The sequence below is a fragment of the Cebus imitator genome, unplaced genomic scaffold (assembly GCF_001604975.1).
Source record: "Cebus imitator isolate Cc_AM_T3 unplaced genomic scaffold, Cebus_imitator-1.0 Scaffold622, whole genome shotgun sequence".
Lineage (NCBI taxonomy): Eukaryota > Metazoa > Chordata > Mammalia > Primates > Cebidae > Cebus > Cebus imitator.
The window spans coordinates 687,408-700,144 of NW_016107937.1; the positions used below are offsets into that span (position 1 = coordinate 687,408).

Genomic DNA, 12,737 nt, shown 5'->3' on the forward strand with positions numbered 1-12,737 from the left:
AAACAGAGAAGGTTAACAAGTCTTTGGCTCGCAGGCAACTTTTGAGGTCTTGCAATTTCTTATTTCAAAGTGATCAGTATGCCAAACTGTCATGCTTTGCAATATCATTTTCTGAGCCCCAACCATGTGAACACCCAGGTCCATTCACATGAACTATTCTCAGCCACTCACAAGACTGAAGACGGATATTCTCTTTACAGAAGTTTGGTTTGTGATATATGAAGAGATGAGAATTCCTAATCAGTTGTCTTCTATTAATTACATTCATATATACAGCCTATAACTTTGTGGATACTTAGTTCCATATTCTAGCCATTCAGAAAAAAAGGAAAGACATCATTTGGGAAGAAATACATCTGTAAATCACTATACTATATTTAATATATAAATAAGAAATGTTTGATAAACGATTCTAGGAATTCACTGAAACCGACATTAGTTGAATAAGATTATATACAAAACTGTCCAAACATCAAAGAACTATACAAATATGAGTAAAACAGAGCCTGTGACCTTAATGAATTCATCACTGTGCTTCCACACACAAATGAAAACAAAAGAAAATATTTACTTAAATACTTCATATTGATACATTTGCTAGTTGTTATGAAATGTGCAAATATGAATAGGCAAACTTCTCTCTCAAACAGCTTACAATCTTCCTGGAGAGTAATATTATAAGCATATCCCAACTCTGATAATTATCCATTCATCCTTAGACATGAAAGGCAGTACTGATAAAACTTTTTCAATGGTTATCTTCTAAAAACACCTGGGCAAGTTCATTAAATCAGGAATAAGTCTCTTTTCAAGGAAAGCACTGCTACCCCAACCCACACACATGAACACATACACACACATTTTCTTCCTTTCATACTGGAGAATTTACAATGTCTTTCTTTTTGATTTGGTGATGCAAGAATCTCTGTATATATCCAAAATGATCTAGGGATTATGCTGCAGTTAGTGAGACATTCTATAAAAAATTAAACTCTACTGTTTTTATAAAAAGTATGCCATAAACAGATCACTTTTCTATGTAACCAAAAATTGTCTTCACAGATACATGATCAAGAACTTAATGATTCCATATTATTTAGTGATTTCTCTGTACAATCTATTGTCTGCTGTTCCTTTAGTGTTTGCACTGAAATTACTTCAATCCTTTGTTTTTCCCTGTGGCTAATATTGCTTTGTTATTTTTGTTTGTTTATTTGTTTACTCAGTTCTGGACTCTTTGCTTTCAGGTGATCAGCTGTCATTTTATATTTTTAGTAGAACTTAACTGTCTTTATTTTTTAATCTTCCAATTTTCTACTCAATTTGCTACTAGCTGAGAAAAGAGTGTCAAATTATATTGTCAATTTAATTTTCTTTTAGTTTTTAAGTTTCTTTTCTTAATGTTTGTGGGTACATAGTAAATGCCTGTATTTATTGAGTACATAAGATGTTTTGGTACAGGCATGCGATGTGAAATAAGCACATCATGGAGAATGATTAATCCTTCTTCTCAAGCATTTATCCATTAAGTTATTATGTAGGTGCAAAAGTAATTGTGGTTTTTGCCGTTTTGTTTTGTTATGACAAAAATGGAAATTACTTTTGCACCAGTCTAATACAAACAATCCAGTTACGTGATATAAACTGAGCACAGAATGAAAAAAATTGCATGTTCTCAATTTAATAACTTTAAATCTGTTTCAGTGTGATGCCATCCTCACACATGGATGTTCAGATGTCTCATTTCCTTGTACACTTCTATGTCTGAATAATTTATACGCTGAATTGACCTTCAAATACAGTGAGTCAGTGGCCCATATAAACCAATAAGATAATGATTCAATTCACGAACTTCAACACTCTAAGTCCTCATTTAGTTTGTGTTATGCTTTTTGAAGTTATTCTATTATTTTCCTAGTTATGTAATTGAATTCCTGAAGCTATCCAGGTCTCTTTTAACTGTAATGTACATAAACTTCTTATGGAAAAAGTTTTCTATGTATAACTCTCAGAAGAGCATTTTTCACATCTTTGTTCCTCAAACTATAAATGAGTGGATTCAGCATGGGAATAACAATCGTATAGAATACAGATGCCACCTGTGCCTGGGTCAGTGATGATGTGTTAGCAGGTTGCAAATAGGTGAAAATCAGAGACCCATAAAAGATAGTTACACCCCTGAGGTGGGATGCGCAGGTGGAGAAGGCCTTCTGCCTTCCTGGATCCTCAGGATGGCTGAGATGATGGCGATGTAAGTGACAGTGATGATAAGGAGAGAGCTAAGAAGAGTGAATCCAGCTAAGACAAAGATCACCATTTCTGTGCTGGATGCATCTACACAGGACAGTGCCAAAAGAGCTGTGGTGTCACAGAAAAAATGATTGATGCTGGAATCACAGAATGCCAAACTGTTTATCACACAGACGGATATCAGGGAATTTGTGAAACCTACCGCATAGGGCATTACTGCCAGCCAGTTGCATACTTTCTGGGACATGACTACTGAATACAATAAGGGATTGCAGATTGCTACATAGCGATCGTAGGCCATTGACCCCAGAAGGAAACACTCACTACACACCAATCCAACAAAAAAGTACATTTGAACAGAGCAAGCAACAAAGGAGATGGATCTCAGGTTGGACTGGAAATTCACCAAAGCCTTAGATGTTACAGTGGAGGAGTAAAATATGTCAATGAATGCTAAATTGCCCAGGAAAAAGTACATAGGGGTATGAAGCTGAGAATCAATTCTGATTAACATCATCAGTCCCAGGTTTCCCAAAACAGTGAATAGGTAAATGAAGAGAAACATCAAAAAAAGACTGACTTGTAATTCAGGGTGATTTGCAAATCCAGAGAGGATGAAGACAGTCACCTCAGTGAAATTGTTGCCGGCCATTTATATCAACACAGGCCTTTGACTTACCTGCTGGATAACAGTAAGGAAAGTTAGAAAGGGACTCAAATCTGAAAGCCCTGTGTATAATCAGAGTTAACTCAGCCTCCAACAATGGAAGAGTTACAAATGGAAAGTAAAATTTAATAACTTTAAATTAGTTAGAGATTTATGCATAATTTTTATTTTTTACAAAACTGAAAGACATTAATACAAAAAAATCCCAGAGTTCACGGCTGAGTGAAATAAAAAATATGTGTCTGAAAGGACGTGTAGAAATTCCTCCTGAGATGTACCATTCTCTACCCCTGTCTGTCACTGGATCTGGCCATTTATCTAATGAAATTAATTGTATCTAACAAATATAGCAAATTAATGAAATTAATTATATCTAATGAATATAGCAACTTATCTAATGAAATTAATTTGTATTTAATAAATATAGCAATTTATCTAACAAAATTAATTTTATTTAATGAATAGAGCAATATATCTAAGAAAAAATTTGATGTGATAAGACCAAATGAGGAATTTCATCTATAACATAGTTGAAATTCTCTCACGTGTGTTTGTTTATACATGATTCTTTCCAACTATAAAACACATATTTATCTATGACATTAGTGGCTAGCCAATTCATTGCTGAATAGCAGTTTTTAAGACAATTATATAAATGTTAAAAACAGTAAAACAAACGATTTATTACATTTAAAAATAAGAATTAAATTATAAGGTGAGCACCCTAGAAACTAAAGAACTTAATTGCCTAATTCATTTAATGCAAATATGTTACAAATAGGTGCAATTGAAACTAGCCTGCCATGCACAGTTAAATTACTTTTGTTTAGACATTTAGCACTCTCCTTGAGTAATCAAAATGGACTTGACAATAGTAATTATTAATAATACTAATGTAACTTATTATTGTTATTATATCAAATCTAATTAATCATTTAATGTGTTCCATAGTTACAAATGTTCCTATTTATCCATTCATTTACTTGACAAGCATTTATTCAATGAAAGCATTTTGTCTTGCCCATGTTGAAGGACATTTTTCTTAAAGCCTACTATAAGAGGCAGACATTTAAAAAATAACAAGTTTCTCAATGTGAGAAACATGCAAACTATACTCACAGACAGACACACACACAAATTTTAGGAAAAAGAAGATGAGAAAATTAGATGTACCTGGGATTCAATCTTCCAGAGGAAACATCCTACGTTTCAGCTATCTTCCACTTATTTTCAGGTTTGTTATCTTTGCCTCATCTATAATCCTGAATACCATGAATTGCCAGTATAATGACCTGGATCTGTTGTTATCGATGTTGCTACTCTTACTTGGCATAGAGATCTGTTTCCTATATAATGGAACCTAAATATTATGTTGATGAAAACATACTGGTGGTTTTGATGAGCGTACTGGGTATTGTATATATTACCTTCCATGAGTAGGTTAGAAATAAGAGCCAAAGTGACCTCTTGTTAACTTGTTTTTTGTGCACATGCTTAAAAATTAAAAATTTGTATTTTTTGCTCAAGCCTGGATTCCTATTTAGAATTAGTTTTTGTCTTAGTGTGTTTCTAAAGAAATCCCACAACACAAGATTTTCTTCTGAAAGCTGGTATGTTAAGCAGTATTGCTGTACTTGCACCTCTTCCTCAGAAAGCTTAAACTCGCCTAATAAAGAGTTTGGTCAATTAGCATCTTGGATCTCTTGAGATTTGTATTTTAATTTTACTCCAGGGCCTATTCTTAATTTGCCTGGGGTATGTCTCTAATAGAAGCGTTAGGAAATATATATTCCCCATTTTTCAATGAGAGCAGACATTGAAAAATTTAATTGATGTCATTTAAAAAATCATGTTATTTTCATTTTATTGGTACCTATGTATATGAAAAATTAAGTTATTATGAAAATAAGGGCGACATATGATTTAGGGAATCTCAGATAACCACTGCATTTGTGTTTCCCAAGTAACCCTCCCATGAAACAGAAGTAAACTTTCCTACTCACAGACTTAATGATATTAATATGTGTTGAAGTTATATTACCATCTATGTCAACAAACACGAATGTGTTTACTTTTAACTAAGGTATTTAATTATTTTTAATTCTGCTTAATGTTATAGACATAATAAGTATGCCATCTAGAAAAATCGGCAATAAACCTAAAATAAAAATCAAACTCATGCTTTCCATTTAATTCTCAATATATGAGTAAATACAATATTTCTCACAATTGTATTTACATTATTTGTTTGTTTGTTTTAGATCTGCTTCCTATCCTACACTACTGTATAGATTCTGGTTTATTAGGTCTGATATTGATCCATAAAATTAAAGTTTTCAAAATGCCCCACATTACATGGATTATACTTTGACAAACACTAGTTTGGAAGGATCTCGCAGACTTGTCTAATGAAATTCCTCTACTGTGATTGTTACATTCTTTTATATTACTTACATTTAAAAGGAGCTTATTTTTTAATGGACAAATAACTGTATATGTTCATGGAGTACATAATGATGTTTCAAAATATATAATGTATAGGAATCACATCATACATATCTATCATCTGAAAAATTTATCATTTCTTTGTGTTGGAAATATTCAATATCCTCCTTCTAGCTATTTGAAACTACATAACATGTTTTTGTTAACTACTGTCATTGTACAGTAGTACAGAACAATAGAACACATTCCTCTTATCTAGCTGTAATTTTGTATCCTTTAACAAATTTCTCCCCAGTGTTAAATAATAAAACAAGACAGGTTCCTTATGGGAAAAAAATACGTCTTTTTGTAGTAATAGAAACCATCTCTAATATTTGAGATTAAAAAAATAAAAAAAATCTATTATAGATGTGCATATCACTTACTGATGACCAATATTATCAGAGATTAGGACAAAATAAATGGTATGCAGTAGTCCTCCATTTTCTGTGGTTTTACTTTGTTGTTTCAGTTACCCTTGGTCAATCAGTCTGAAAATATTAAAAGGAAAATTTCAGGAATAGACAATTCATAGGTTTAAATGTGCTTTCTGAGTATTGCTATGATGGTTCCATTTTATTAGTAGTTATTGTTGTTAACCTTTTACTGTATCAAATTTAAAATTAATCTATATTTCAATTATGAATATATATATATATATATATATATATATATATATAAACAGTATATATCAAGTTTGATACTATCTGAAATTTCAGGTATCCACCGAGGGCCATAGGTCCTTTGAGGATAAGGAGAGACTACAGTATTTTTTCCCCTACTGAATGTGCAACTTGAGAAAATAAAACTGAAATAATTGGGTTGTATACCTGCAATCTCAATGTCTCATCTACTCTCTTAAGTATTTGTTCAATATAAATTGATTAAACAGCTATTCGATGGCAGGTACTATGCTTTGTGTGAAATATGAAAAAATATCATTTCTCCTCTCACGCTAGAGTTAATTGCCTCTTTGAAGATTCAAATTTATCTCAGCTATTTAATATTCTGATATATGGTGAACTAATATGTATAGTGGTCACAAATAAACGGTTGGTATAGGGGCTATTGTTGACCAAATTACAGGACAGTCATTTACTACTTGATTAATTGAATTTACATTTTTCTATACATTAATTTTGATTTCTGTCAATCAACTCTTCGTAAACTTTTCATTAAATATATTTAGACCTATAGATTTTCTATAAACACTTCTAGCTTTACTAATGTTAAAATTAATCACAGTGTGAATGTTAATACCTGAGAAATTTATATGGAAATGATAATATTAGCTAAAGTACAGACTTAATAATCTTACTAAATTTTCCACTGAAGTCCTATTTTCTCTTCCAGGATCCAATCCAGGGTGCCACATTGTGGTTAGTGTCACGTCTCTTTAGCCTGTCGGAGCCTGTTCCTGTTCTATATTCTTTCCTTTTGTTTCATGACTGTGATACTTTTTTAGTACATCAAATATTTTATAGGAAAGAAATCCTCCAGTTGAACTTTGTCTGATGTTTTCTCCCAATTAAGTTGAAGTTTTTCATGATTGGGAAACGTTCCAGAGAGGCAATCTGTAAACAATCCTCCATTTTATCACAGGACACATGACACTGATAGGTGATATTACTAGTGATATAAACTTCATGACTTAGTGTATGCCAGACTTTTTTACTATAGAATTACAATTCTTTCTTTGTACTTATTAAATATTTATTTGGAGAAAGGTAATTTAGACTACGTAGATATTTCATTACTACTTTTTTAACATTCATCAATATGTTTGTTTCTTGTAGCAATTATTACTGTAGTGTTTTGGTAGAAATGTACTATTTCCCTTATTCTTTCAATATATTGAAATTATTCTTAAAGGAAGGTTTTATTATAAAGTATATTCATTATTTCTATCTATTTAGTTAAAATAACTAAAATTTTAAATAAATACAATAATTGCATTGCTGAAGTAATTAAATTCTATACAAATTTTTGGAAAATATTTAGGTAAAATATCAAAACAAAAATGTTTATACATGTTTTACCAAAAAAAGCCATTATTTGGAATCTATGGATATGAAAATAATTTTTAAAATGGAGAACTTTATCAATGTGTTATAAATTACATTGTTAAATGTAAAAGCCTAAACTGTAAAAGACCGAGAGAGATATACTTTGGCAGACTTAATGTCGACTTAAAGTTTGTTGTATGATTATGAGATATTCAGAAAGCTGCTTTTTATGTCCTAGGGACTCCCTTATTAGGGAATATTTTGCTTTTGAAAATTTGGTTATAACAATAAAGGTAACTACTTATTTTTTTGCAAACGCATATGCTGTTATTAAACTATCTGACAATGAGATTCTTCTGAAAGAAATTATGAACTATATAGAAACAATGAAATAAAATATGCTTTAATACATTTAATTATGAATTTGCATAACTTTCATTGTCAAGCATTAGTAAAACAAATTCATAGACTTTTATAGATTTTAACAGATAAGATTTATTGCTATGAATTCTGTTTTGATAAATATAAACATGTTTTTCAAACCCAAAACCATTCTTTACTATATGTTGCAATAATATCATTTAACAAAGAGCATGCTTATGTTCTTAACAATTACGAAGAAAACAATGCTGCTGGAAGATTTGATGGATGGCCAAGTGATCAGAACCGTAGACACCATCTGAAATGGTAGATGAACATAAGGGGTTCCGAGAGCCATTTTGTTAAACGTATAACATTTAGTATTTTTAAATGGTTGTACTCTTTAATGGAAATTTCCTGAAGGCTGATTTTTGGTGAATTATGATATAGAATACCTTCACATTGTTGTTTTGGTATTTCTGTTAACTTGCAGAATTGGAGTCACCCTAAAGGGAAACCATCTGAGACTGCAGAATTACTTTTTAAAATAAAATATTCAAATTATTACAATTCTAGAAAAAGATGACACACAAAATACATACAGGAAATTTAAAGACTATTTTCAAATGTAAATGAGGAGGAGATCTGTGTACAAGTATACAAGTATTGGTATATTTGAATCCTAGCTCTCAAATACTGATGTTATCTTATCTTGGTTGAGTTTTTACTCCTCTGATGCTTGATTTCATCATCTGCAAAATGGCTCAGCTCTTGGGCATTGCTAAGAAGAAGTCAGTACACTTCCTTTAACCAATTCTCCTTGAGAGATGCAGATGTGTGTTTGAGCGAGTGTGTGTGTGTGTATGTGTGTGTGTGTGTGTGTGTGTGTGTGTGTATGTTTGCTACATGATCGTGTGATTGTGCACCTACTGGTTCTTATACATTTTTCACAAAACTGATAATTGTATTATATAACTAACCAATCCACAGAATATGGATGACATTTTATTACATAAGAAGTTAGATTTTCAAAATCACAATTTGGGATCTAAAAAGATTCAAATTATACCAAAGTGGCATAAAAATATTTTTATCTAAAGACATTTGAGATTCAACAAATGCAGAAAGAAGCTTTATCAGAGCTATGCTTGTCAGACTAAAGACAGATACTTCTGAGAATGAAATACCAATAAATCTCCTCTAGCGGAAGGATTTTCTGCCTGGAAGAAGAAAGGGACACAGGAATCTGTATGAAACATGCAATATCACAACCTTTATCTCCTATTTTTTTCTGTTAGAAGTTCATATGTTCTTCCTATAGAGGCCTTTCTCATCCCTTGCTTTCATGTGACAAATTAGATGCATAAACCGTGGTCTTGAATTATTGGGTGAGCCAGTTCTTTTGTGTGCCCCCATATGTGTATGAATAAACTTTGCCTCTTTTTCTGTTTATCATTTCTTTGTCAGTTTAACTAAGTAGTTTAACTTCCAACTACTAAACCTAAAAGCATAAAAGAAAAGTTTCCCACATATGTGTGTGCTCACATATGCACATGTATGTTTCTGAAGGTCAATAATGAATTCATTTTTCGCATACACTGATTTGCAAATACCTTTCTGCCTCCAACTCAAAAGTCCCACATATATTTAACAATGTACTCACTGCAGCATTGATAAATAGTCTTAAATGTTTCTGGCTAAAATTTCGTGTTCACTGAGGAAATATTTTTCTCTTAATGATTATTTTCATGGCTTCTTTGACTTCCCTGTTTCTCATGCTATATATTAGAAGATTTAGTATTGGCAGCAAAAGTGTGTACAACACAGACAGAATTTTGGCTTTATCCTGTGAGTAGCTAGAGCTGGTTCCCAGGTAAGTAAACATCACTGTTCCATAGAAGAGAGTCACTACCATTAAGTGGGAGGCACATGTGGATATGGCTTTATTTCTGCCCCTGGTGGAATGTATCTTTAGGACAGTGAGCAGGATTCCCAGGTAGGAACTAACCACTATCAAAAAGGTAGTCACTGATGTTGCTCCAGAAAGGACAGTAAATAAAACCTTACTGTGTTGAGTGTCGGAACAGGAGAGTTGGAAGAGCAACGGAATGTCACAGAAATAATGGTTGATAACATTGGGACCACAGAAAGACAAACTGAGCAAGCTACTCAGATGGGTGAGGGAGTTTGCAGAGCCCAGCAGGTAGGAAACAGTCACCAGGTAGATGCAGAACGTGGGAGTCATTAGACCTTTGTAGTGAAGTGGGCGGCAAACAGCAAGATACCGATCACATGCCATTGCAGCCAGGAGGAAGCATTCAGTAGTCAGGAACCAGCTGACGAACGAATACTGAAGGAGGCAACCATGATAAGAGATGACTTTCTGTCCTGCTACGTAATTCACCAACATTTTAGGAATCAAGACTGAAGAATAGCAGAAATCCAAGAAAGCCAGCTGGCTAAGGAAAAAGTACATGGGTGAATGGAGCTGGGCACTAGTCAGAATTGTTATGTTAATCCAAATGTTGCCCAACACGATAATGAGATAGATTAATAGAAAGAGCACAGAAAGGACAACATTCATTTCAGTGTTATCAGTCAACCCCAGGAGGATGAATTCAGTTATCACACTGACATTTCTGTCAGCCATTTATATGGCTGCCCCATGGGGGATCTGCAGGGAACAATAGGAAAAATAAAATAACCAAAAAGTACAGTTTGAATAGACAAATTGCAGCTATTAACTTTATGATTTTAATTATGCATTATAATTACCCATGATAAACTCAAATTTTGCATGCAAAAGTTAGCCTGATACAGACCTTTGTTGGATCTAAGGAACGTAAATGAACATTATGCACCACACAATAACCTGTGGAGAAATTAGTGTTTCCCTGCAGAGCTCTAATAGGCACACTTGTTTAACAGAGAGTTTAGGAGATGGATTCTGGGTAACAATTACATTCCAGATTCCATATTACAAGGCAAGGACCTCATCTGTATTAAGGAAGAAAATTATTTAGCAAAGAACAACAACAAAACCCCAAACATTCTCAATATTTAACAGGTGGATTTTTTATACATCTGGCAAAATTACTTTCCATGATATTTAGACAGCTAGTATTCATGATACATACATTAAACAATAACACAAAAGAATGTATATATGTGTATGTTTTTATATATGTGGATATGTGAATACATATGCATACATATAATCTCATCTAATAAAACATATAGGTTATCTATGAAAAGGTGAGAATTGGGGTGCCTGGAATACAGAATATTTTTAAAAATCAAACATTTTCTATTATAATAAAATTGTTTATATTTAAAAACACATTTATACCAGGAAGTCATCTTCTGCAACTCCAAATGATATTCATCATTTCACCCTCTGATTTCCTATAGCACTTATTATCCAACAGCTTGGATTATCTATATCTGACATTTTCATAATGTTTTAATTTTTTCATTATTTATCGAGTCATTTTTCCAATATGTTTTAGTCTCCACAGTCAAAGTCTCACATTGTATTGCAGGGACAGAGCATGTGTATCTGCACATTGAATCCTATATGGATATTCTTATTTAGAAAAAGTTCATTAAATGTATTTTAGGTTTTATCATTTAACCCAAAATACATAAAAAGTAAGTATCCAGTATCTATCTGGGAAACACTGGGTTATGCATGTTTAAGGAAAATTGTCTTAACTGTACAAGTTTTAGGAGTACTTAATATACTACTGTGGTTGAGAGTTCAAAAACAAACAAAAATATTTTTTATATTAATTTGACAACTGAATCTATTTTCACATAACTCTATGAGTGTGATAATTCATAATCCACAATTCAAAATTATTTGGGAATAATATTTCCCTAATATTGAATAAAGAGTGATAAAGATATAGGCTTCTATTTCTACCTCATACTACCAGTAAAACATGAAGTAAGCTATTTAATAACAATTCCAATACTGCAAACAGGATCCAAGATAGCTTCGATCATGTCCATTTTACCGAAATTGCAAAACGTTAAAAAGAATAGCTAGTCAGTTTTTACCAGAGAAACTTGTAATTTCCATGCAAAAATTATTAGATTTATTTATAAGCCTTCCTCTAGATATAATTGCGATAATTAAATATGAAAATAAGTGAAAACTGGTAGATGTGGAATAATAGACATTGGAGACTCAGAAGAGTGGGAGGAGAGAGGGAAATTAAGGATGAGAAATCACTTAATGGGCAAAATGTACGTTATTTGGGTAATGGTTACAATAAAAGCCCAGACTTCACCAAGACACGATGTGTCCATGGAACAAAACTGCACTTGAACTCCTTAAATTTATGCAAATAAAAGAAAGAAAATATGTAAAAACTGCCTGGCAAGCCATAGGAACTCTCTAAATGTCTGTTGCCCATTCAAAGAAAATCATTCCTGGGAGTCCGGGAAGGAAAGGTATTTTGTAAATGGGGCAGTTATCAAATAAGACAGCACTATGGACACTAAGGCTTTATTCCACCGGGGAACTCTGGGAGACACCATGGAATATGTGAGCCAGAGTGATCCCCCTTGGGAGGTGATGCCTCAAGAAGCTGGGGTATTTATGTGCCAACTGCATCAGTCATTGGTTGAGGGCTTATCCCAAAAGATTTTCCTACCTCCCCACAGCCTGGGGAAAAGCCCTGGGCAAAGGTGTGGGTAGAGACAGCTGCAGGTCACCAGGGACATGAAGGTGTCAGCCTGAAGGGGGATGTAGCAACGTCTTCCCCAGAGATGCCTTGGAAATTCATTAAAGGTTAAAATAAATAGACATGTTCTATGTTGAAAAAACTCCTTGTGGTTACTGATTTATTTTCAGTGAGAACGGAAAACTCTACCCGAGGCTCTTCAAAAAAAATTACCTTAAAACCAAACCAGGCAAAATGTTTCTAAAACCAGAATTATTTTCAAAGGTTGGTTATTCTGTA

General features: G+C 32.9%; 1 protein-coding gene and 1 long non-coding RNA gene across 2 annotated transcripts in view; both read right to left on the minus strand.

Moving 5' to 3' along the window:
* Positions 1-1,935: 1,935 nt before the first annotated feature.
* On the minus strand, positions 1,936-2,902 carry LOC108295178 (olfactory receptor 8I2-like). The gene is given in 2 exon segments (XM_017517218.1): positions 1,936-2,221; positions 2,224-2,902. Coding segments are annotated over 2 exon segments (921 nt in total). The 3' UTR covers positions 1,936-1,979.
* An 8,361-nt stretch (positions 2,903-11,263) lies between these two features.
* The window catches only part of LOC119469290, a 1,680-nt gene continuing 206 nt past the window's right edge, over positions 11,264-12,737 (minus strand). Inside the window, exon 2 of the long non-coding RNA XR_005198094.1 lies at positions 11,264-12,204. This is a non-coding gene — a long non-coding RNA (uncharacterized LOC119469290). The remainder of the gene's footprint in view (positions 12,205-12,737) is intronic.